General features: G+C 47.7%; 1 protein-coding gene across 1 annotated transcript in view; it reads right to left on the bottom strand.

The window, feature by feature from the left end:
* nfatc4 (nuclear factor of activated T cells 4) overlaps positions 1 to 25,792 on the bottom strand; it is a 116,319-nt gene that overhangs the window by 73,745 nt on the left and 16,782 nt on the right. The window contains exons 5-7 of the mRNA XM_084327514.1: positions 25,188 to 25,350; positions 18,045 to 18,145; positions 3,425 to 3,526 (exon numbers count right to left, since the gene is read on the bottom strand). Coding sequence (XP_084183640.1) covers positions 3,425 to 3,526; positions 18,045 to 18,145; positions 25,188 to 25,350 — 366 coding nt within the window. The remainder of the gene's footprint in view (positions 1 to 3,424; positions 3,527 to 18,044; positions 18,146 to 25,187; positions 25,351 to 25,792) is intronic.

Raw genomic sequence — 25,792 nt, 5'->3', positions numbered from 1 at the left:
GACTTCCTATATTTGGTCCGCGTTTGGTCCGATGAAGCGAACCGAGACCTATGTTTTTTGGCGGACCAGAGTTTGCGTGTTTGGTCCGCACCAGAGTTCGACTGCGCATTCACACCACCCCAAAAAAGCGGACTATCGAATTCTGGTCCGATAGTCCGGACCAAACAACTCTGATTGTATGTTTATAGAGAGACATTTATAAAAACAATTTAATAGTTACAGTTGATATAATTGAATAGTTCAGCCTGCATTTGTTAGGTGTGATACACTGGTTTTGTAAAACCACTGGCTGGCTGCTGGCTGACTGTTGCTTTACCATACTTGATGGTACAGAAGCTGAAGCACTAGTTTAACAATTTACGTTATGTGCAGAGAAACAAGTTAAAAACAATTTATGCACTTTCAATAAAGCGTTTAAAAAAAACTGTTGTCATTCTTATGTTGTGGCAGCAGCAGGGGGGGACGACGACTTCGTAACCTAGTTACTTTCATTACTCTGATAATCAAGTAATCAGTAAAGTACTTTTTAAAGGAGTAATCAGTAATCAGTAATCTGTGGCATCACTGCCTATAACCCTAGTTATATGAATAGTGGCTGAGCGTCTCGCCCTGCCATTATGAGATATCATCTCTCCAGCACCTACTGTGCCCGTGGACATTTTTTACATGCACCTCACTTGTACGTGACCACGCCTACTCCCGTGCGTGCCTCTACAAGACACCGGAAGTGGTCACGTCCACGCCCTTCCAAGTTTGAATTCCATACGTGGAAAACATCCAAGGGACCTCAGGGCGCTGAAGAGCGAGACAATCAGCCAGTATTCATATAACTAGGGTTATAGGATAACCTTCGTTATATAGCATACTGGCCAATCGCGTCTCGCTCAGCCATTATGAGATCAAAAGGGGCAGAGCGGACGCGTGGCCACGTCAAATGCACCCCCTGAGGGCCCGTAAGCCCCTGCCAGGGAGGGGAGTCCTGTCCACCCGCCCGTCCTAACGAAGGGGGGGAGGCAGTCAACTACAACCAATGTGTGAAAAAGGGAACCAGGCACCCCAGAACGCACAGTGCAAGCGGGACCACGTGTGACACAGCACCCCGCGGTCCACACCCACACACACCTGCTAGCCCACCTGATGGCGGGATGCAGGAGAGGTCCCGGACCTCAGGACTGCCTGGGAGACAGAACCCCCAGTCATGTCCATGAGGTAAAACCTAACGAAAGGACCCGGGGAGGACCAGGAGGCCACAGCGCAGATGTCCTCCACCGAGGCCCCCCCCAACAGGGCAGCAGAGGCCGCCACTCCACAAGTGGAGTGCGCCCTGACGCCTACGGGGGGAACCTGTCCGGCCAAGTGTAGCAGAGGGCAATGCCCTCGCATAACCAATGTGACAGGCGTTGCTTGGACAGTGCCTTACCCACGTGAGAGCCATCGTAACAAACAACAGTCAATTGGTAGCCCTGAGATCCTGCGTGCGACTAAGGTAAACCTTCAGCGCACGGACAGGACACAACAGGTGAAGGCTCGCCTCCAACTCACTAGTGTGAGGAGGAGGGTGAAACGCCTGAAGCACAATATCCCTGGAGCGATAAAGCTCCGGATATTCTTTGGCACGAAGGCCGGATAAGGCCACAGAGTCGCCTGCTATCGGCCCGAATAGACAGGTACTCTGACCGCACCGAGAAAGCACACAGCTCACCCACGCGTTTAGCGGAGGTGATGGCCAAAGGAACGCGGTCTTAAAACAGACGATCCAATGGCGCCTGCTCAAGAGGCTCAAACGGGGCCCCCAACAGCCTTTCCAGGAACAGTTGGAGGTCCCGACTCGGAGACGTTCCACAGGCCCGGCAGAGACGGGAGGAGCGTACTCCTCCCTGTCTGTTGATATACGACGCAGATGTCGTGCTGTCCGTCCTGATCAGAACATGCTCGCCCATCGCATGATGGCCGAGCTGTCCGAGGACTAGAAGCACTGCCTTCAATTCCAACACATTGATATGTAGTGCAGACCGGGCAGCATGGTCCTTGCCAGCTGCCCCCTACTGCGTCGATCCGACACGTCCCCCCCCCATCCCGTGAGGGAGGCGTCGGTGAAGACGTGTGACGTGTGACAGCCTGCTGCCCATGGGGACCACGCTGGTGAGGGCCCCAGGCCCCCCCCAGAGTGCGAGGTCCCCCAGTACTGACATGGGAACCTTCAGCTGCTTCCACTTGACTCTCACAGGGTCTATTTTCACACTGAAAAACCCACCTCTGTATCCTCCTCATGAGGAGGAGGCCAAGAGGGACCACAGCTTGAGCAGATGCCATAATACCGAGCAGGCGCATCACGGACAGCGCTGTAACCGTCCTGCCAGGACGGAACCTCCCGAGCGCACCGAGAATATCCTCTCACCGCCGCTCTGAGAGGGATGCCCACATAGACCTTGAGCTTAGAATTAAGCCCAAGTACTCCACCCGTTGACTGGGAAGAGGAGTACTCTTCTTCCAGTTTACAGCAAAACCCAGGCTGGTGAGGAATTCCACCACCTGCCTGACGACGCAGAGGCCCCAGCACGGTCTCCACGCACTTGGTGAAGATGCGAGGAGCCAGAGAGTAGCCGAACGGCAGCCTCTGGTACTCGTACGCTAAGCCCTGAAACAGGAAGCGTAGGTATGTCCTAGGAGGGAAGATCGGGATGTGAAATATGCATCCTTCAGGTCTATGGAAGTGAACCAGTCTCCCACTCTGACAGCCAAAAGTCCATCCGCGGAGAGGGGAGCCCTGAGAAGGAGAACCCTGCTCTCCTCCTCAAGGGGAGATTGCTCCAACCAAAGATGCCTGTGAACAAGCGTTGACAGCATCCTAGCCCTCCCTGCGGTTATAGCTTGCGGCTGGGTCAAAAGCTGAATAACCTCAAAACCTTGCGCAATGGTTTTCGACAAAAAATCAGCCAATTGAGCAATGTTATTAGTTGCTGCTAATTCTGTACTGCGGCGGTATAAGCTTCATCAGCCCACTCAGCCACCTGCCGGGCCGACTCACCTCTTGGCGTCGGCCGGGCGGGATACTGTTCTACCATGTCAGGGCAAAGGACCGATGCCATCTGCTTCCCTAAGCACGGAACACCAGTGGCGGCTGCTGACCAAAGTCTAATACTAGTGAAGCACTGCTTCACTAGTAGTCATGCAATAACCTCCACTGCGGCACACCTGTGCACCCATGTAAGGGATAAATGAATGAACGAAAACTCCATTAACAGATTGCAGAATGGGCCCACTTACCACGGCCCAATACACACAATTGTTAAGGGGATGCAGATCAGAGAAAAACTTTTGTCTTGTCTACATCAGGGTCCCCCATTTTCAATTATCTCTCTCTCTCTCTCTCTCTCTCTCTCTCTCTCTCTCTCTCTCTCTCTCTCTCTTCCCCTCCACTCACAGTGCGGTCATGTTGGTCTCCGGGTTGAGTGGGATGTCCAGCAGCTTGGTCCCGGCCTGGACGCTCTCCTGACTGGCAGTGCCCACCATCTTCCCCGTCACCCTGAGCGGAGGAGAAACAACAGCAAAGGGACAGGTGTGATTCTTGGAGCCCAAGACAAACTCACTAGAGGTTCCAGTAATGGGCAGCTTGAATTACCAGGTCCATAAACCAACGCTTTAAGGAGATCTTTTATTTTTAGATCATTGACTCTTTGGAATAACCTGCCTCAAAACCTCTGCTGCATTTACAGTAAATTAACTTTTAAAAATAATCTTAAATTGTATTTAACACTGTAAAGTATTATTATTATTTAAATTTGTTTTCTGTTTCTTTGCTCGCATGTTCTGTGTAAAGGCCATATGAGTGTTTTTGTTCGGGATTATTATTATTATTATTAGTATCATTATTATCATTATTATTATTATTATTTCCAATAGAAGGATATGATTTATGGGAATATTATGATTATCTGTGTAGCCAATTGAATGAACTCCGTTGTACTGTGGGTGGATCACCTGTCAGGCGGACCGGCCACAGCGCGGCGGAGATCATAAATTGGTGATAGGAATCAGCTGGGTGGTGTAGCCGGGGGAAAGCATACAATTTTCTGACCGCTTTAGATAGTCTTTGAACTTCGCTTTGAATTGAACCACGCTTATAGGAACATTAGGATCGCTTTGATCACCACTCCCATGTAAACCATATATTTTCTAAATAAATCGGATATCTGTGGTATCTGATAACGGAACTCAAGGTGTGGAGACTATTATTTGGATGGAGCGCGTACGGATCACCACCCCGGTTGCCACTAGAAGCGGACCCAGGAAGAGGCCGCTACATAGTCAGAAAATTTGCTGTTGTTGAAGCGACCCAGGTGGATGCGCGCTTCAATAGTGACAACGGAACCAGCGTTGTTGGAGCGACCCAGGCAGAGGCACGCTTCAGGTGACAAGAGAACCATCAGAAGGAAACTGGTTTTGTTTGGAGAACGCTGTGATCGAAAGGAAGGAATCAATAAACCACGGCATTGGAAAAGGATCCACCCATACCAGCGAGTAGGGATGGGTACCTTTCACATTTGAACCGATACCGGTAGCGGTACCTGTGAATCGATACCGGTACCCAACGGTACCTTTTTTCTGTACTTTAGTCTCAAGAAATTTAAAAGAAAATCCAAACTTCAAATAACTACAATTTCGACAGTTTTCGGCTTGTCATTGCTCCGACTGCTTTGTTGTTGAATCAAGTAAAATCCTAGGTAAGCATATATTGTGCGTGTGAACGTTGACATGAAAAGAAAAAAGTTAAACAAAAAAAAAAAAGTAAAAAAAAGTAAAAAAAAAAAAGAAAAAGTTATTTTTTTTTCTGTATCTCACTTGATTCGATACTCGGTAGTACCGACGTGTTTTGGTTCGGTACCTCAAAAGTACCGAATTCGGTACCCATCCCTACCAGCGAGTGAATCATCCCGATTCCCGAGGACATCAAAGGAGCGTTTGTGAGTAAAAGTTATCAATGAAATACAGACTACTACGTACGTTGCGCGTGCACACGGCGCTGTGGGATATGAAATAATTAAACAGTTTGATTTAAGAATTGGCGGATAAATATAAGCAAGATGTCGGTTTCTGAGACATAACATGGATTTGACGGGAGCGGAAATTGAACTGAGACAATTACGGGGATCACGTAAAGGGAGACTTGCAGCTTGCACCCGCAAAAAACATGAGATTGAACAAAGGGTGCAATTAGAGGATGAAGAAGGAGTAAAAACGTACATGGCATTAAGGCACTCAGTGATTTTAAGATCGCAAATGAGTCTGTACAATTGTATTTACAGGATGATGAGGGAGATGATGAAATACAATGGTATAAACCGAAAATGGATATATTCAATGCATTTATTAAACAAATTGATGATTGGTTGATGGAGGAGGATAAGCAAAGGCAAACCCTGGCTCCAGGTCAAATTGAGTCTGTGGTAGTTGAGACTCAAGATAAACTGGAAACGGTCCTTCAGGCTACAGTAAGCCCAGAGGATAGCGTTTCAGCCGTGGAGGCCAGGGCCCCATCAAAATTATCATCAAAATCATCAAGAGCCAGTGGAAGCCAATCTTCCAGGTTATCTGCCTCCCGTCGCAGAGCTGAAACTGAGCGAGCCATCCTTCAGGCACGTGCCACTGCACTTTCAGCCAGACAATCTCTAAGTCTAAAGGAGGCTGAATTAGAGGCTGAATTAGATCTAACAGAGGCGAAATCAAAGGCTGAATTAAAGCTGCAGAAGGCTAAAGCCAATGCTGAATTAAAGCTGCAGAAGGCTAAAGCCAGGGCTGAATTAAAGGCTGAGAAGGATAAACTTGACTTTGACACAGACATGGCTGCATCAACGGCCAAACTCAAAATACTGGATGGTTATGAAACATCATCTCAAACCAACTCAGTATCTCGAACCATGAAGTATCCATCTCAAACTCACCCACTCCCCTCTCTAGGGGACGGGTGTGTGTACAACATGCAACCTCGAGGGGATGGTATGAATGAATATGTTGACCGAGCACATGCTCTTGAAACCTCAGAAGGACTACCGATATTGCAATCACCGGTAGAGTATGCATCCATAAATGCTGTTCCAAAAACCCCTGTGCAAAGACAGCTCTTGGACCAGTATGCATGGGCGCACACACCTCAGCAACAACAACAACAACAACAACAACAGAGGCCTCCACAAGCAGTGAGACCCAAACAGCCATACGTACAGCCACAACCACCTGTACAGTATCGACCACAACCAGGTTATGTGCTACCTCAGCCACAACCTTGGCAACAACCACATGCACAATATCAGCATCAGCACCCTGTGCAGCTTCAGCTACAACCATCTGGAGCTACAGCAGGACAACAGGGTCAAACCCAAACAGACCAGGTTCTATCAAATGTCATGGCAAGACAGAATGACAATACAGAGATACTTGCCACACAGCAGAATCTGGCACTACTCCCAACCAGGGAGATTCCCATGTTTGACGGAGATCCTATGAACTTTAGATCATTCATGCGAGCCTTCGAGTACGGCATAGAAAACAGAACCACCAGTGATCAAGATAGACTCTACTTTTTGGAACAATACACCACAGATCAACCTAAAGATCTTGTGCAGAGCTGCCTACACATGCCTCCACAGGATGGATATGTGGAAGCTAAAAGACTGCTCAAAGAGAATTTCGGAGATGAAATAAGAATAACAAATGCTTACATAAAGAAGGCCTTGGACTGGTCCAGCATCAAACCGGAGGATAGTCAAGCTTTGCGCGCCTACGCCCCCTCTACCTGAGAGGATGCAGTAATGCAATGCAGGAGCTTCACTATATGGATGAGCTGGCCAATCCATCTAACCTGAGACTGATCTTATCCAAGATACCCTTTAGGATCAGAGAAAGGTGGAGGTCAACGGCCTACGACATCCAGGAGCGCACTGGGCAAAGAGCCAAATTCAAGGATCTTGTGGCTTATCTGGAGAGACAAGCCAAAATCGCCTCTGACCCATTGTTCGGTAGTATTCAGGATTATAGTCCTGACAGAGCTGCCCCAAGGTACCTCAGGACTGCAGCCTCTGGATGGCAAACACGAGCAGGAACATCAGCCGCACCGGTTAAGGAGAGAAAGGAGAGAAGCAGCTTTGTCACAACAGTGACACCAGCCACAAACATACCGTCAACCGTCAGTAATGTAGGATCCAAGGCAGATGGCTCTGAAGCTTTTAGAACTCCTTGTTTGTACTGTGCAGGCGATCATTCACTTGAAGCCTGCAGGAGGATAAGAGCTCAGAAACATCTGAACAAAATAGAGTTCTTAAAGGTGAAAGGACTTTGTTTTGGTTGTCTCACCAAGGGACATCTCAGTAGGAACTGTAGCCAGCGGATGAGCTGTCAGCATTGCCAGAAAGAACACCTGACTCTGCTACACATAGAAACAGATCACAAAGAAGGACCAGACAAGCAAAAAGGAACAATCAGGTCTACAACATGGAAGGTGAAAACACCTCAACAGGTGAGGACACCACCCCTGACCAAGAAGACTGTGGGTAGTGCTCTGGTGAGGCTTGGTGAAGATAATGGGGCCGGTAAGGACTGTGCCTTAGCCATCGTGCCAGTTAAAGTGAAACAGGCTGACGGAAGTAGGTATGTAACTACATATGCCTTCTTGGACCATGGCAGCTCGGCATCCTTTTGCACAGAGAGCCTCATGAGGAAGCTGAATGCTAAGGGCCGGAAAACCTCAATTCTCCTTACAACAATGGCACAAGAGAAACCAGGCCTGGAGGTAGGCAACATCGATGACGACACATTTCTTGCACTGCCTACAATTTACACTCAACCAGCAATCCCAGTGTCAAAAGAAAACATCCTTACTCAAGAGGAATTGAAAAGATGGCCCTACCTGAAGGATGTTCACACCACTCAGATTGATGCAGAGGTGGAACTTCTGATTGGAGTCAATACTCCAAGAGCCATGGAACCTTGGCAGATCATAAACAGTCAGGATGACGGACCATATGCTGTGAGGACACTCTTGGGATGGGCGGTTTGTGGTCCACTTAACATCAATGCGGTGGATGAGATGGAGAGACCCAAAGCCACAGCAAACAGAATATCAATTGCAAAAATGGAGAACCTGCTTGTGAAACAATACAATCAGGACTTTTCTGAAAAGCACCATGATGAGCAGAATGAACTATCAGTAGAAGACAGAAAGTTCATGAAGATCGCCACCAGTTCGATAACCTTAAAAGATGGTCATTATCACTTGCCACTCCCCTTTCGAAAAGGAGATGTGATGATGCCCAACAACAGACAGGTGGCGACACAACGAGCCATGGGCCTGCAAAAGAAGCTCAGGAAGGATGAAGAGTACCATGCAGAGTACAAAGGCTTCATGGGAGAGGTAATCAAAAAGGACTACGCAGAGAAGGTACCTCTTCAAGAGCTAAGCAAAAAAGATGGCCATTTCGTAATCTCTCATCTACTATGATCGACACGGGTGATACCATAGGGCTGGAAGGGTGCTCTGTCAATTTTGTGAGTTGGAATGTTAAATCACTCAACCACCCAGTAAAGCGTAAGAAGATACTTACACATTTAAAACAACTCAATGTAGACATAGCGTTTTTACAGGAGACACACTTAAAAACTGCGGACCATGCTCGACTGAAGGGGGGGTGGGTGGGACAGATGTATCACTCCAACTTCCACACAAGGGCCAGAGGAGCAGCCATTTTGATAGATAAAAACACGCCATTTACTATGTCAAGTGTAGAGGCCGACCCTGCAGGGCGTTATATTATAGTGGTGGGGAAACTGCATTAATGTCCGGTCATTCTGGCTAATATCTACGCACCAAACTGGGACAACCCTTCGTTCTTCACCAGCCTTTTTTCTCGCCTACCGGATATGACCTCGCACCATCTCATCCTTAGCGGCTACATGAATTGTGCACTCTCCCCGGTGCTGGACCGTAGCTCGTCCAGAAAGGCCCCCCAGTCTAGGTCGGTCTTAAATCATATGGGGTAGCTGACGTGTGGCGGTTTCGTAATCCTACATCCAGAGGATACTCCTTTTTTTTCCCGGTCCATAATACCTTCTCGCGCATAGACAGCTTTCTCCTGGATAAGAGACTCCTTCCCCTCGTAACCAAATGCGAATACGGAGCGAAAACCCCACCCACCCACTATACACAGACTTGGCTGACAGGAGGAGCATGTTCAGTGCTAGACTCACACTACCCAAATGCAGCACTGAACGGCACAGGAAGTCCTTCATTCCAACAGCCATCAGACTATATAATGCATCACTGTGCCTCACTGCATCACTGAGCACAGAGCGGCAGCTCAATAGCGGCCTCCAGGCTCCACAACAGGGGGCAGTGACGGCTGCCAGACATTGATCTAGGACTTATAGGAACCCAAGGAGGACAATACACTACCTGAAGCATACTGCACCTTGTGACACTGTGAATACTGGAATATATATTTCATTTAGTTAGATTTAAATTATAATTATATTGACCAAATTGTTTACACTGCTTCCCCCATGCTCAGTATATTTTTACTGTATTTATTTCTGTATATTTTATTTTATTTAATTTTATTCTATTTTACTCTACTCGTATCCTAGGCAACTTGATTTGATTTGTGTTATTATTCTAATTTGTGACCTGTCCTGTCTAAATGTTTAAATGTTGAGCGATTTGCAGTGTCAAATTTCCCACGGGATAATAAAAGTATTTCTATTCTATTCTATTCTATTCTATTCTATTCTATAGTTATCTCAGACCATGGTCCCTTAGTTATGAAAATGAGTATCCCGAATACACGGCTCGGCCACCGCCAGTGGAGACTCAACCCGTTGCTCCTGTCGGAGGAAGCCTTCACAAACTTCATCACCTCGGAAATTACATTATTTCTCGACATTAATAAGACTCCGGGAATGTCTTCTTTAACCATTTGGGAATCACTGAAGGCGTACTTAAGGGGACAGGTGATTTAATATTGCGCCAACCAAAAGAAGATAAACACGGCACGCCTTAAGCAACTGACGGACGAGATTTTGGAGCTAGATAGACTACATAGCCACTCGCCATCAACCGCCATCAACCCGGGGCCAGACGGCTACCCTACAGACTTCTACAAAGAATTCTCAACCCAGCTGTCCCCGCTGCTGCTAGCCGTATTTGATGAATCATTCTCAACAAATTCTCTTCCTCCGACCATGCGCCAGGCGGTTATCTCCTTAATCCTTAAGAAAGACAAGAATCCACTGGAATGCGGCTCGTTCCGTCCAATTTCCCTCCTTAACGCCGATGTCAAGGTTCTCGCTAAGGTTCTGGCCCGTCGTCTGGAGGGGGTTCTCCCCTCAATTATCTCGCCGGACCAAACAGGCTTCATCAAGAATCGGTACTCTTTCTTTAATATCAGACGCCTCCTAAATATCCTGTATAGCCCCTCTCCACCCGGAACACCTGAGGTGGTCCTCTCCCTTGATGCGGAAAAAGCGTTTGATCGGGTGGAGTGGGACTATCTTTTCCACACTCTGGAGAGGTTTGGCTTTGGCCCTAAGCTCATAGCTTGGATTAAAATTCTATATACGTCTCCGATGGCTGCCGTTCGCACCAACAACAATCTATCCACCTACTTTGAACTCCATAGGGGCACGAGACAGGGATGTCCTTTATCTCCACTCCTTTTCGCGATCGCAATGGAGGCCCTTGCGCTGGCTCTGAGGCAGAACACCGATATCAAAGGGATCATGCGCGCGGACTCGGAGCATAAAGTCTCGCTCTACGCGGACGACATGTTGTTGTATATATCACAACCCCAAACGAGTCTTCCTACTTGCAGACTTCGGCAAAATATCCGGATACAAAATCAACATTCAAAAAAGCGAACTGATGCCCGTCGGCACCTCGGCGGATCGGATACCTCTGAGCACATTCCTGTTTAAAATTAGCCCTAAAAAGTTCAAGTACCTCAGGATATGGATCACGCATGAACATAAGGACCTATATATGGCTAACTATCAACCTTTACTGTCTAATCTGGCGAGAGATATTGAACGTTACGACCCCCTGTCGCTATCCCTGGGTGGGAGAATCAACACAATAAAGATGAATGTATTGCCAACATTTCTATATGTATTTCAGAGTCTTCCAGTCTTTCTGACCAAAACATTCTTCTCCAAGATAAACAACCAGATATCTTCCTTTATCTGGAACAAAAAACCGCCCCGGATCAAAAGATCTATGCTGCAGAGACCCTGCGTAATGGGTGGGATGGTGCTTCCAAACTTAATTTACTACTACTGGGCAGCAAACATAAGATCGTTACTATACTGGGTAAGGGGGGAGGACACAGCCCCCTGGTGGACAGTACTGGAGAGAGCGTCGGTTAAATACACCTCCCTATCTGCCTTGTTATGTGCTAAGCTCCCGTTCACACAGCCCATATCTAGCTTTACCTCGAACCCAGTTGTCATCCATTCGATAAAAGTGTGGAATCAATTTAGGAGAACCTTTTCCCTCAGGGAACTATCACTGGCTGCTCCGATCACAAGAAATCACATGTTTGTCCCATCAACGATGGATAAGGCCTTCGACAGTTGGGCTGGGAGTGGAGTGATTACGCTGTCTGACCTCTATATAGACGGCAACTTTGCCTCCTTTGAACAGCTAGTACAGAAATACAAGATCCCTAGGTCACACTTCTATAGATACTTGCAACTCCGGAGCTTCGTAACTTCGAACTCGGACTGCTACCCAGAGTGTCCTCCGGCCTCCCTTTTAGACTCAATCTTGAACTGTAAACTGATCCAGAAACAGGCTATAAGCAGAATTTATGAACTACTTAATAGAAGCAACTCGACACCTTTAGATCTCCTCAGGGGCAGATGGGAGACTGACTTAGGTGAACCAATCACAGAGGACACATGGGACAAAATAATACAGGGGATTTTCTCCTCTTCCATTTGCCTTAAACATGCGGTTATCCAATTTAAAATTGTACACCGACTGCATTGGTCTAAAGACAGGCTCTCTAAAATATATCCCGACTATGCGACCGCTGCAGACAGGCTCCAGCCACTCTGCTCCACATGTTCTGGACGTGCCCAAAGTTGCACACCTATTGGCAGACCATCTTTGACACCTTCTCTAAGATATTTGGAAAGGAAGTGGAGCCATCACCATATATTGCATTATTCGGAGTGGCCCCAGCGGACATCCACTTTAGATGGTGGGAATCTAGAATGCTGGCCTTCTGTTCACTCTTGGCCAGAAGGCTGATACTGTTCAAATGGAAGGACCCAGGTTCACCTGTCTACGGCCACTGGATGAGAGAGGTCATGTATCATATTAAACTGGAGAAGATCAGGTATACTGTCAGAGGTTGTACCGAAAAATTCCACAATATTTGGGATCCTTTCCTAACTTTCTTTGAGGGTATGTTCTTACTTTTCTTCTTCTCTGTCTACAGAATGCAAGAGATATGTGACTGCTGTCTGGTGATTTAAAAGCTAAAAGGAAAAACAATGATTAATAAACGATTTAAGGTATTTTAGAATGATTTTGTCTGGTATAGGGGTGGGGGGAAGGGAGGGAGGGCCTTATTTTATTTTTATTAATTTTTTGGCCCATGTGGGACCGCCTGTGAAAATTGAATCTTCAAATAAAAAAACCTTGTTCAAAAGACTTGACTTGACAAAATCAAAAAAGACTTGCAACTCGACTTTGACTTTAACACCAATGACTCGTGACTTCACTTGGACTTGAGCCTTTTGACTTGAGAAGACTTGATACCTTCCCCCATGCCAAACGATACAAAATGTGCAGTGGATTAATTATTTTCCAGTCGAATAGACACTTCATTTCCCAGATCCACTTTGTTTTGAAACAATCCGACAGCATCCAATCACGTTGCACGAGAGAATGACACGAAGAAGAAGTAACGTTACAATTCCGAACGACGGATCCAGTGGAAAATTATACCAAAGATTGCTTTGTTTGCTTATAAAAACTACGTGGTGGTCAACATAAAACTAATTGCAGTATGCGAAACGTGCGGGTCGAAAATCACAGACGGAGACATCACAGAAAACGTCCAACTTCGTTCAAAATTTGAAGCTGCACAAAGAGCGGTAAGTAACTTGGCTTGCTAGCTACAGTAGTTATATCAATGAGCATCGACACAGTCTGAAGTGTTATCGAGACAATGAAGACACTTAGTTGTAGACTGGACTCAAGTTTACTCAGTTTGACATTTACATGCATACTGGTTCACCCATATATACCGTCCGGGTCGCGCACCGGCATTATAGTCCCTACTGCATATCACTACATCCCCCCTGTTTAGCTGTATTGCCCCATATACTTTCCCAGAATGCAGAACCTTCCTTAGCAGAACATATATGTAGAACAACACTATGTCAATAGTCCACTGGAATCACATCACCAAGTAGTGCAATTTTTTTTTAACATTCAACCTTCAATACAATAATGAAACAGAGTCCCCATGATGACTTAGACTTGTGCTCCTGGTGTTATTCTGACCCCATGTAGTGGGTATACTACAAAATACAGAGGATTATCTTTCTTCTTATGAATCTATTATAATATTTTGTGCAATATTATGTGCTCATGTCACATAGTCTTTGTAATAATCTGGTCTGTTTACAACCCTCCCACATCTTGTGCGTCTTGGTCCTGGGCTATTGGGCACCTGTGTGTACGAAAAGCAGAGATGCCTTGTCATTTCACAGATTTGTTATACCCCAAAATTGATAAAGTGTTAAGGTAGACTAGTCAGTTGAACCGAGGTCTGCTATTATGGATCATGTGCCATAGACTGTATATATACAGGGCAGGCAGACATTAAATAAATTATTGGGCCAAGAGGGAGGACAATATGTTGGTTATTGTTATCCTACCTTTAAAATGGATATGGTGATCCTTATTATTTTTTTCCAATATACTCCTGAACTGGTTTTCTCAAGCAGCTCTTGCCCAAATGTATCTGTAAGACTAACCCTGAATCTGAATATTATTACATTTATAGAAATTAGATTATGTTTTGCCAACAAGTTGATAATGAAATTTTTTGGTGAAGCGCGCATTATGACTTGTTTAGGACTCGAAATTCAAAAGTTAGTGTTTACACAGAACCTCTGACTTCAACAGTTAGGACTTGGGACTCGACTTGGGACTTGCCTGTCTTGACTTGGTGTCACGATGGGGTTAGGTAGAATGCAATAATACAGAAAGGGAAGGAATGGAGGAGGCAGAGACGAGGAGTGAAGCTTGGAGAATGATGTTTACTGTAGAATCCAGTGCAATACAAGGAAAATACAGAAACTAAATAACAAACTTCACAATACAAAACAACAAACACTAAGACTTACTAGAGGGAGAACGGTGCGACACGACGTGGAGGAACAGGGGGTAACTGGAGGAATGTCGCCACAACGAAGGGGAGACAGACAGACACCTAAATACCCCGACTAATTAACAATTAAGAACACCTGGCCAACACAGAATCACAAACAACACCTAGACAATAAGCAAAGAACAACTAAACACAACTAAACACAAAAGCAACTCCTAACAACCCAAAACAGTGCATGACATCACACCAGGGAAGGGAAAGACAACAACAGTACACACCATGACACCACATTAATCATACTATTAATTATTGTTATCACCGTAGTCAGGATGTCCAGTGTACTGGAGCGCACCGATTGTTTGTCACCACTAGAGGGTGGTAGGGCGCCAATGTCAGGCCGAAGGCCAATGTCAGATAGAGGGCATTGCCCAAAGTTAGGTGGAGGGTACTGCCCAGTGTTACCATCCTGCCCAGTCCAGCCAGGACCGGGCCTAGGATCCTGACACTTGGGACTTGAGTACCAAGACTTGAGACTGACTTGAGGCTTCAAACAGACCTGCGTGCAGTCGGCTACAGGACAAGTGCTGGACCCTCTTGTCGCTGTTATTATGATTTAATATTCTTCCTTAACACTATGGCGTCCGTCCACGTATATATACGTGTTTCGAAAAAGAACGTTGTGGACCAGAGCCACGAGTATATACGTGACGAGTTGTTATTGTTTTATTCCATATTTATAACGCTTCTTAGGTACCCGATCCACTAGCAGGATATTTTCACATATTTGATTTTCGAAACATGCAGTACCGGCCAGACCCGCTTAGGGGCGCCATCGCTCCACTGCAGTATCATTATGTGGATTTAAAAAAAATGCAAGTACAGTTCTGTGGGCGGATCATAGATCCTTGATTCCAAAAGAAGACCCTCCATCTTGGATCAGCTTGCCGAGCGTTTTTTTCAGCGTGGAATAATGGGATTTATGATTAGCCAATGTGCATATCGATCTACCAGAATCCGATGACTGGTGAGGAAATGCTGCCGGCGATCACATGGCCTGACGGTAGGATAATATTACCCCAAATTACAGCTGGATTGGACATTGTTTTATAACGTAACGTGATCGATCAATGAAAATGCTATATTGAATGCACACTGTATTGCTAATCAATAATAGTAATCGGCGTTCCCCGCCGCCCCCATTTCATCCATAGATGCTCTGTAATAGTCCGGATGCTACGCAGTTTGTTTTATTTCATTTGTATACATACAGCAGAAATGGCGTTTGATATAACGGCGCCAACGTTTAGCCTCTTTTGCAGCCTCCTGCAGAAAAGCCTAGACTAAAAGCGCAATATACCTTATATTCACGACGCTATAAAATGACAACCAACCGATGGATTTTTATTTTCTTTAAGCCATTATGAAGGCACGGTTTATGCACTCAAGTGACAATGAGAATGGACAGATAGCAATACTATAAATGATATATAAAGCTCTTAGAAAGTACATCGGTTTGTTTACAATCCGCTGTCCTCTGAGGCTTAAATCGCCGCGCCCCGCCGGTCGCCATAGTGTTAAGTATATCCTCAGTTGACGCTTGGCGTCTTTCTTGTTATCGTTACTTTATCCTTGCTCTGGTGATTCTTACAATAAAGAGAACACACATTTCGAGAAGAGCAACCACATCTCCGTCTCCTTCTTTCTTCTACAATTGGAACTCAATTCCTACCTTGCACTGTAACAGTCTTGAGTATCTATAGGACGATACTTAAAATATAAATAATTTTAAATATAAAGAATTTAAATGTTAAATGCTTATCCAAAATCAGAGAAGTGGAAATTATCTCACTTCCTTGACTGAAATACATTGAAATACCAGGACAAAGCTTATTCCAAATATACAACATGCATGAACACACACACACACACACACACACACACACACACACACACACACACACGCTTACACACACACACACACACACACACACACACACACACACACACACACACACACACACACACACACACACACACACACACACACACACACACACACACACACACACACACACACACACACACACACACACACACACACACACACACACACACACACACACACACACACACACACACACACACAACAGGGAGATTAAAGTCATTGCACACAATTAATAGGACATATTTAAAGGGGGAATTCCACTCTGGGTCTCTCTTACACAGACTGTACATAATTGTCAGGCCCTAAACTACTGAGCATGCTCCAGCTTCCTGCTTTACAAAGAACTACACTGGGGGGGGGGGGGTCAGACACTACTACAAAAACACACAAGGAGGGGAGGGTGAGAGTTTACTTCTGGTTACTCCGGTACCTGGCGAGAGAGAGAGGGTGGGAAGCTGATCAAGAGAGACGACCGAGGTGTCAGGAAATGCAAATGAACAATTTCTACAACAAATTCAAGATTGAGTGAAGGTAGAGCTACGTGTAATGATGACATATAAACTCTACCAAATGAGCACCTTCCACTGTGTGTCTTGGCAGAGATCACGTTGACCACACGGAGAGAATTAATCAGTTATTAATTAGTTTAATGTCGCTTTGCGGTGGAATTTCCCTAAGTAATGCAGCATATTGTTATGGTTTGACCGTGAGACTCTCAGCTAACATCATCGTCATCGTTTTTGCTTGTAGCCTGTTTATTCCCGTACCTGTCCTGCTGTGTCTAACCCCGCCTGTCCTCCCTTGTCTCTGCAAGGCACTGGCTCCTGTTACGGTTGCAGTGAAGGTAAGCAATTGTGAGTCTAGTAGAGGAGGAAATAATACGAGTCGGAGAATGATTGCTCTTTCTTAGTGGTGCCTTTTTAATGTAAGAACACAGAGCACAGGGAATCCAGAGAAAGACGCCGGGCGTCAACTTGAGAGCAAGGTAGATACATAAGAAATAATCAAGAGCGAGAAGGTCAGCAGTATGTCCAGCTCCTTCCACACGAAACACGGTCTGAAGCCTCGACAGGGATAGCGAGGACAACAAGTGAATATATAGTCAAACACCAACATTCCAATGCGTCAATTAGTGACAGGGTAATTGACAGCAAAGTGACAGCGACCAGTGGTGACAGAACAGGGAGTGACACATCAGGAATGGGGCGTGACCAACAGTGAGTGCAGATACAAACCACCAGGGGAAATAACTCCAGAATGACAGTTGGGTTCCTAAGACAGAACCCCAAACGTTACAGGCTCCCCTCCCAGCGTTCATCCTGCATGACCTTCGCTCGTCGGACCACCCTGCTCCTGTATGCCGTGACAATTAAAACTCTTGACTTGACTTGACTTGACTTGATCTCCCCGTGAACTGTCTGTGTTGCCCGCCTCGTCTACGAACCTCCGCTCGTCGGACTACGCTTCTCCTGGATCATCCCACGTCTGAGAACCCGGAGGTCTTTGACCTCACGCTTGTCTAACTACTCTCCCCTTTTTGATATTAAACACCCATGGAACCTGTCCAGTTGTCTGCTCTCTCTCTCTCTGCGCTAGAGTATCATGGTCAAACCATTAATTATTCCTGTCTGGTAGACCAGTCGGTTCAGATGCTCGGTTGTTCCGATAAATCTGGCTCTACTGTATAGCAACCTATAGGACAGTACCTGTGTATCTGATAGAAAGGATGGGGTCTGATAGATCGGTCGTCCGCAGTTCCCACGAACACCTGCAACGACAGCGGCTGCCTCTCTGTGTATCCAGACAGCTATGAAGAGAAGGAACACAATGTCATTCCAGTCAGATTATATTACCAAACGGTGGGCTATCCCTTCAATCGACCATATTACCTATTCACACGGTGGCCATTTGCCTCACGCTCGGGTTGGAATTTCTTTCCACCTTGTCTTCCCAACCTGAGCATGACATAAAAGCTAAATGGCCGCTGCGTTAATAGGTAATATGGTCAATTGAAGGGATAGCCCTCCATTTTAATTAAGAAGCCATTATTGTTACGATGGAGGTAGGTAGAATACAGTTTTGCAGAGAGGGAAAGGTATGGAGGAGGCAGAGACGATGTTTGAAGTTTGGAGAGAGAGTTTACTGTAGAATCCAGTGCAATACAAGAACAACAGAAACTACTTAACCACCTACTCAACAAATCAACAAACAGTAACACTTACTATAGGAACAAAACAACAAACACTAACACTTACTATAGGATGACAGCACAATACGGCGTGGACAGGAAACGGGGAAGGAGACAGGAGGAATGTCGCCACACAGAAGGGAGGACAGACAGAACCCTATATACCCCAACTAATTAACAATTAAGAACACCTGGCCAACACAGAATCACAAACAACACCTAGACACCAGTCAATGACAAACACAAAAGCAACTCATGACAACCCAACAGTACACCACATCACACAAGGGAAGGGAAAGTCAACAACAGTACACACCATGACACCACATTAATCATACTATTAATTATTGTTATCACAGTAGTCAGGATGTCCAGTGTACTGGAGCGCACCGATTGTTTGTCACCACTAGAGGGTGGTAGGGCGCCAATGTCAGGCCGAGGGCCAATGTCAGATAGAGGGCATTGCCCAAAGTTAGGTGAAGGGTACTGCCCAATGTTACCATCCTGCCCAGTCCAGCCAGGACCGGGCCTAGGATCCTGACACATTATGATGATTATTTTCACAATCTCGCTTCACAGTCCGTCTAAAAAGCGGGTGCGCCAGTGTTTTGGTTTTTCAGATGTCGGAAGTAGAAATTGTTCGCGTTAGCAATGATAGTCAATGAGGCATGTCATGTTTTTATTTTTTTAAAGATGACATAGAACGCCTTCCTCCAAACAGCTTCCTAGTCATTTCATAACATCAACAGGTGTTCATATAGCAAAACTATTTTTTTGAGAGACACGCTTGGTACTTCCATCTCGCAATATAACAGATAAGGCTTTCCTGAAAAAGTTGGACTATCCCTTTAAACCTTTCACTACCACACTACAGAAGGTTCTATTTCATTATGGCTGCCGCTCAGCGTCATCTGCACGCACTTCACTTCGTGCACGAGCACTGAATAAAAAATTCCACAATGTACCTTTACATCCCAACATTCGTCTGGCCACACCCCTATCCGCTTACCTTCATAAGCAGGTGTGTGGTCACCTACTCGCCTCCTTCTTCACTTTCACCACAAGGAAGTGCCTTCGGTAGATCCCACACTTGACGAGGTTGTTAGCTGAAGAAAGTTGAGACGTGTTTACATTTTTTCTTGCTTTTTTCTTCTCTCATATATTTCGAAAGAAAAAAGCTAGGTCATAATGTCTACTTCGGAGGGTCACGCTCGCAACGCCACTCTTCACCAGCGGTTCTCCATTGCCGCCTCTGTCTTGCGTCTTGGAGCGGGGTTGAGGCCTCTCTCGTGGTCGGCAGCCACGCCCGGTAGGCGTCCGATGGGTAGTTTGTCTCTCCAAGGAGCTGGTGCCGTCTCCTGTGCGATGGCCTGGTTCCGGCTCTGGTTCCTCTGCTTCCGGGGAGTCGTCCGCTGTTGGGGTCGGCCGGCTCCTTTGGTTGCGGGGGATTTGAGACGCAAACTTTTTGCGTCAGCTCGCTCCCGTCGCAAGATGGTGGCTTGCAGACGCGAACGGCCTGGTTTTGGTGAGTTGCTGGAGCCAGATGAGGATGCGTCGGTCTCTACATGCCCGATGGAGACAGAGGACTACATGATAGAGGCGGACGGGTTCTTGTTTGAAGGCCCGGTGGAGACATGTCCCCTGCCTGTCCAGGTAACACTGGAGGGGGGTGAGATGTCTCCTTGGGGTTCCCCGTCCGAAGATATTGGGTTAGAACCTCCGACTCGGCGGCGGGATGCCCTACTATCAGCCACATCAGAATGTGGCTCCTTGACCAGTAGTCTGCTGTATGTGAGGGACGTGGGCTCGGAGGAGGAAAGTATGCAGGGGGAACTACGTGCTTTGTTTCCCGAGCTCATGGCAGCGGCGGCAGTCGCAAACGGCGTGCCGCTGCCGCAGCCACTGCCTGTTCCTGTCCCTGATGATCTCATAGGTCATCTATGGCAACATCGCCCGGTGAGAGGGGTGGACGTTGTCTACCCATTTTTCCCCTCAATGGCGGCCTATGTCCGTCAGGGCCAGGTGGTCTCCCACATCATGGGCCTTACTCCCGCCTACGTGCAAGTCACGTGGGTGGCGGGTTTGGTAAACGGCATGAAGGAGGGCGTGCCACGTCTTGATAGGCCGATGGCGGCGCTCCTTTGTCCTGAAGTGTTGTGGGAGCTGTTACGGAAGCCGGTTCCCCAAGGGAAATCGGCGAGGCGGCTGGCATTTTGGAGCGACCAGTCATTTATCACCGGAACACAATCTCTGGCTGCCGCTTCTAACATCGCGCAGCTGGCGAGATTCATGTCCGGGATATTGACGGGCGGCACGGAGCTGACTGATTTACAGCATGATCAGCTCGCCCAGTCGGCAGGAGCCATCCTGCATCTGACTCAGCCGCAGGCTATAGCCGCTGGGAAAGTGCGCGCCCTGGCCACTCTGATCCAGCGCTACCTTTGGCTGGAGCAGGCGCGTGTGCCGGAGAAGAAGAGGACTCCCCTTCTGACGGCACCCCTCTCCGAGGCTGGATTATTCGGGTCGGCACTGCAGCTGATGACCTCAACCTGCAGGGAGATGCAGGAGGAGCGCTCCGTGCTCCAGCCTCTTTTCCCCCCGCCCGATGTTGCCGGTGGAGTCAGACGGCCGCCGCGTCGTCGAGGTTCCTCCGCTGTGGCCGCCGCTGCCACCACCGCTACTGCTGGACCTTCAGCGAAGAAGGCCAGGAGGAGAGAGGGCGCCTCCGCCACTGCAGCCGGCCCATCTACGCCTGGAGGCGACGGTAGGGATCGTCGAGACCAGCCGCCGATCGTTTACCGTCCCTCCGGGACTCCACAGGCTGGGAAGCCCCGAGCGGCTCGTGGCAGGCGTCGCTAAAGATTTCAGTGACTTTTTCCCTCTGTGGTCCCCCCCTGTTTCCCTTCCCGGCCCCTCTATGATTTTGTTGGAAAATAAAGAGTCCCCTCTAAAGGGGGACTGTATTTTTTGTTAACAAACTGTGTGTTTATTCACCAAACATATGATGGGGTTGCAACGTGTGAATCTTTCACTAGTATGGGTTGATAGGAGGGCTAGATGTTACATTCATGTTAGAGCTTAAGCAAGGCCTGCAGCCTACACTCGGTTGAAAAAGGGTTTTTTCTGCCTCGACCTGAATCTCCACATAAAGGTAGAGGTTAGTTGTGTGCTATGTTGCTTACACAGTGATATTGAGCTGCAACACTATTGTGTTGGTTTGCAGTAATGCTCGTATGAAAACGTACCACGGCTCAGCCGCTCTCTCTCTCTATCAATTTTTTCTGTGTTTACAACATGGATGCGGGTGTCGGATTCACACACACACACAACTTGGTCTTGCTATAAACCCTGTTCACAGATGTGTCTGTGGTTAGCGTGCATTGTATTAGCTTGCGCTATTCATTAGCATTGCTACTAAAGGTATCATATGGCTATTGTTGTTGTCGTATGCAAGGGTTGGGCTTGTGAGGGGGTGCCGGATAAACCCCTCCTTCCCTCTTCTGATTGGTCAGGGGGTTTATTGGACTCTTTTTTCCGTTCAGTCAGGGCCAAGCTGTTAGGCGGCTTGGCAAAGAGGGTGGGGGGGGGGGGGAGGGTTTCCCAGACTCTGCACCCATCACAGGCGTTTGAGTCTTGGGTTTCCCCCCGTCATAGCACACGTCACTAGGCACGTTGCTATTGGACGATGACTTCCGTGAGTTTAGACCCGTATGTAGGGTCTGTTGTTGTCAAGTTGTCGGGGCAGAGCGTAAGAACTTACTGTTCTACTACGCTCGATATACGCGTAACTTGAGTCGGTTGGTCACATGACTCAATGTTACTGTGACTTTTCAATCTATGGCTCACGTGGGAAGTCTCTCTGAGGAGTTCCGTCTCTCCTCTATGGTGAGGATGACGGGATGTAAAAATGCAAAAAAAAAATTACCCTCGGCTGCGTCACGTGGGATTCATGTCAGTCGGTGTTTCTTTCTTTTTTAATAAAAAAGAGTGGAGAATATGAAGCACGACAACCTTCTTGTCGTTCTCCCAGGCGCCTTGAAGGATCAATGTGGGGTCTGGTTAGACTGTCCATTGATATGTTTTGGGTCCCGACGCATACATAGTGCTGGCTCGGGGTGTTTCTGTTAAGAATCATGCGGGTGGCTAGTACGCCTTGGTTACTTGTTATTAAAACAGCGTTTTTATAAAGCAACTGTGATGGGGGATTTTTTCCTCTTCCGAGAACCTGTTACTGGGTCTCGACGGATTCTCGTTCATATCTGGGGGATGTTAACGGAATAGATCAGAACATAGGTAGAGGGGTCTCACGCCTTTGGGGTGAGCCACCGAGCGCGGTGTAAACAGGACCGTCTGGGTGGCGCCCTCTTTTCATGTTTTAGATCAACACGCATATCTGCCCCTTCTCCTGGAGTAGGCATGTCGGCGTGGTTAGGGCACGGGACTGGTTCTGGTCACGCTGGTCCAGGTCAGTTAACCCGTTGTCCGCCGGGGATGCGGATCTGCTGTTCTGGTACCCTGAGGGACTTGGGCTTTTTTCAGGGGGAAAAAATGCCGGGTCGGCCCGGGTGTCACAGGGTTAGGCGTTATGGAGACCCTTTGTTGGGTACATGTTGTACCTGGCACTATTATAAGGGGCTGGTTCTCCTTTCTTTCGCTCCTCTCTCACGCATGGTGAAGAGGGGGCTGTTGGGGTGGTCTTCTGGACCTCCTCTGGTAACCTTGTGTGCTTCCCGAGCCGCCGGGCCCGGTCCGAAGTAATGTTTCGTTGAAACCGTAGGCCTGGGATAACCCTTTTTGGAAACTGAAACACTTGTACTGCGGTATAGCTGGTGTATTTAATACCCGCAGGTGTGTTTTGGAGTTTTTTCTTGAGGGGTTATAGGAACAACCACCGCATGTGGTACCGAGAGGGTGGTTGATTCCCTGGTGTGTTGGAGCAGAGTCAACTCCCGGGTTACCCGGTTGAGTGTGCCCCTGCACGTTCATGACGTCTGCCAATCGTGTCAGCCTTCTCTGCCTCGACCCCTCTGGGTGGGTTTTTTTTGATGGAGGCTTTGTCATGGTGCTCAACAACGCCAGCATACGCCCCTTCCGCCGGGGGGGCTGTTTTCAGTTGACCCCCTTTGGCGCCTGTCTCGTCCGCAGTGCTCCAGGCTCAGGTCTACGGCCTGCTGCCTGGTTTCCCCGGTGCGCTGCCTGCTTCTGTTGGTTAACCTTTTTGAGTGCTTTACGGCCATGCTGACTGCCTGTGTTACAGGGTCAGTGTGCCAGGCGGTGTACTATTGGGGGGAAAGGGCCCGCTCTTGGAGGGGCCCTATCCGAATACGCTGGCGATGTGGGGGGGCGGTGTCACTAAGTGACCGCCTGGTGGGGTCTTGATGCCTGGCGTCATTGACCTCTCCGGGCCCCCTTTTTCCAGGGGATCCAGTCCCTTCAGTGGGTCTGGGTCTTCCTTCGCGCTCCGCTGCTACGGCCTTGCCACGGGGTTGAGTTTGCTCTTGACCCAGTGATTTTGGGGGCAGTAACGAGGGTTGTTCCTTCCGTTTGTTCCCTGGTGGCATGCGGGTTGTGCGTGTGCGTAGTCGTGGGGTCAAGCCACGATCTGCTCACCCTGTGCGTTGAGTTGCTTGAGTTCCTCTTCGCACGGTCGGATCCGTCTCCCTCCCGTAAGCCTCCAATAGGGAGGGTATCCTCCATTAGGGAGGGTCGGGGGGCTCGGTCCTCCCCGGTCTGATGGTTGTGGGGGGCCTCAGTGGGGTACATTTGTCGAGCTTCAGGCTCCCGCTCAGCTCCTGTAGTGCAGATGACGCTGAGCGGCAGCCATAATGAAATAGAACGTAAGGTTATGTATATAACCAAGTTCTATGAATTATGGTGACGCTCAGCGTCAGGACGCCACTGCGGCCCTTGATCTCACCGTGTGGTGAAAGTTTGGGAAGGAGGCGAGTAGGTGACCACACACCTGCTTATGAAGGTAAGCGGATAGGGGTGTGGCCAGACGAATGTTGGGATGTAAAGGTACATTGTGGAATTTTTTATTCAGTGCTTGTGCACGAAGTGAAGTGCGTGCAGATGACGCTGAGCGTCACCATAATTCATAGAACTTGGTTATATACATAACCTTACGTTAACCTTTCACTACCACACTACAGAAGGTTAACCTTTCAGTACCACACTACAGACGGTTAACCGTCTATAGTGTGGTAGTGAAAGGGTTAACCTTCGGTGGTGTGGTAGTGGAAGGGTTAACCCTTTGCTGCGTGGCAGTGAAAGGGTTAACCTTCTGTATTGTCACAGTGGAAGGGTTAACCCTTTGGTGGTGTGGTAGTGAAAGGGTTAACTTTCTGTAGTGTGGTTGTGAAAGGGTTAACAATTTGTTAGTGTGGTAGTGAAAGGGTTAACCTTCTGTAGTGTGGTTGTGAAAGTGTTAACCATTTGTTAGTGTGGTAGTGAAAGGGTTAACTTTCTGTAGTGTGGTTGTGAAAGGGTTAACCATTTAGTGAAAGGGTTAACCTTCTGTAGTGTGGTTGTGAAAGTGTTAACCCTTTGTCGTGTGGTAGTGAAAGGGTTAACCTTCTATATTGTCGCAGGGAAAGGGTTAACCCTTTGGTAGTGTGGTAGTGAAAGGGTTAAGTAATAACTAATCCACTGCTTTGGTTACCTTGACAACTGGATGTCCCGCAGGTGCAGCCTTGACGGCCCCCCTGCTCCCCTCGGTCTCGTAGTGGGCTCTGTGGTGTGGGCGGGGCTGCACCTCGATGCGCAGCTCGTATTGGTCGAACTGGGACGGCAGCGGCCAATCAAGCGGTGGCAAGGCATTGGCCCTGGAGGTGGAATTGGACCAGTCAGACTGAGAACTTTACTCACTTAGTTATAGACCTGTTCTCTGTTTACAAACATACCGTGTTCGAGCCAATCAGCAATACCGACTGAGTCACATGACTAAATTGCCCCCTACCTGCGCTAGCTGCTGCGCTAATAGAATACGACGGGGCTCTATGGAGAAACCATGGCACTCCCCTGACTAAAAGTAGTTTCAAACTAAAGTGGCTGGATGTCATTTTGCCAAATCAGCATGGCTGTGAGTGTGAGTCTTTCACCTTTTACACATCTAGCTTTGGCATGGATCGATTGTTTAGATCGCTAGCATGGCTAACAAATGCAAATATATTGTAGTCTGCCCCGTTGTTCTGACCAGGATTACGTTCCTTTCTGCATCGGTGATGCACGCGCACACGGAGTCTGACATGGACAGCGAACAGGTCT

Source organism: Notolepis coatsorum, assembly GCF_963971535.1.
Source record: "Notolepis coatsorum genome assembly, chromosome: 13".
Lineage (NCBI taxonomy): Eukaryota > Metazoa > Chordata > Actinopteri > Aulopiformes > Paralepididae > Notolepis > Notolepis coatsorum.
The sequence above is the reverse complement of the archived record's forward strand: the minus strand, read 5'-3'. Positions and strand labels throughout refer to the sequence as shown.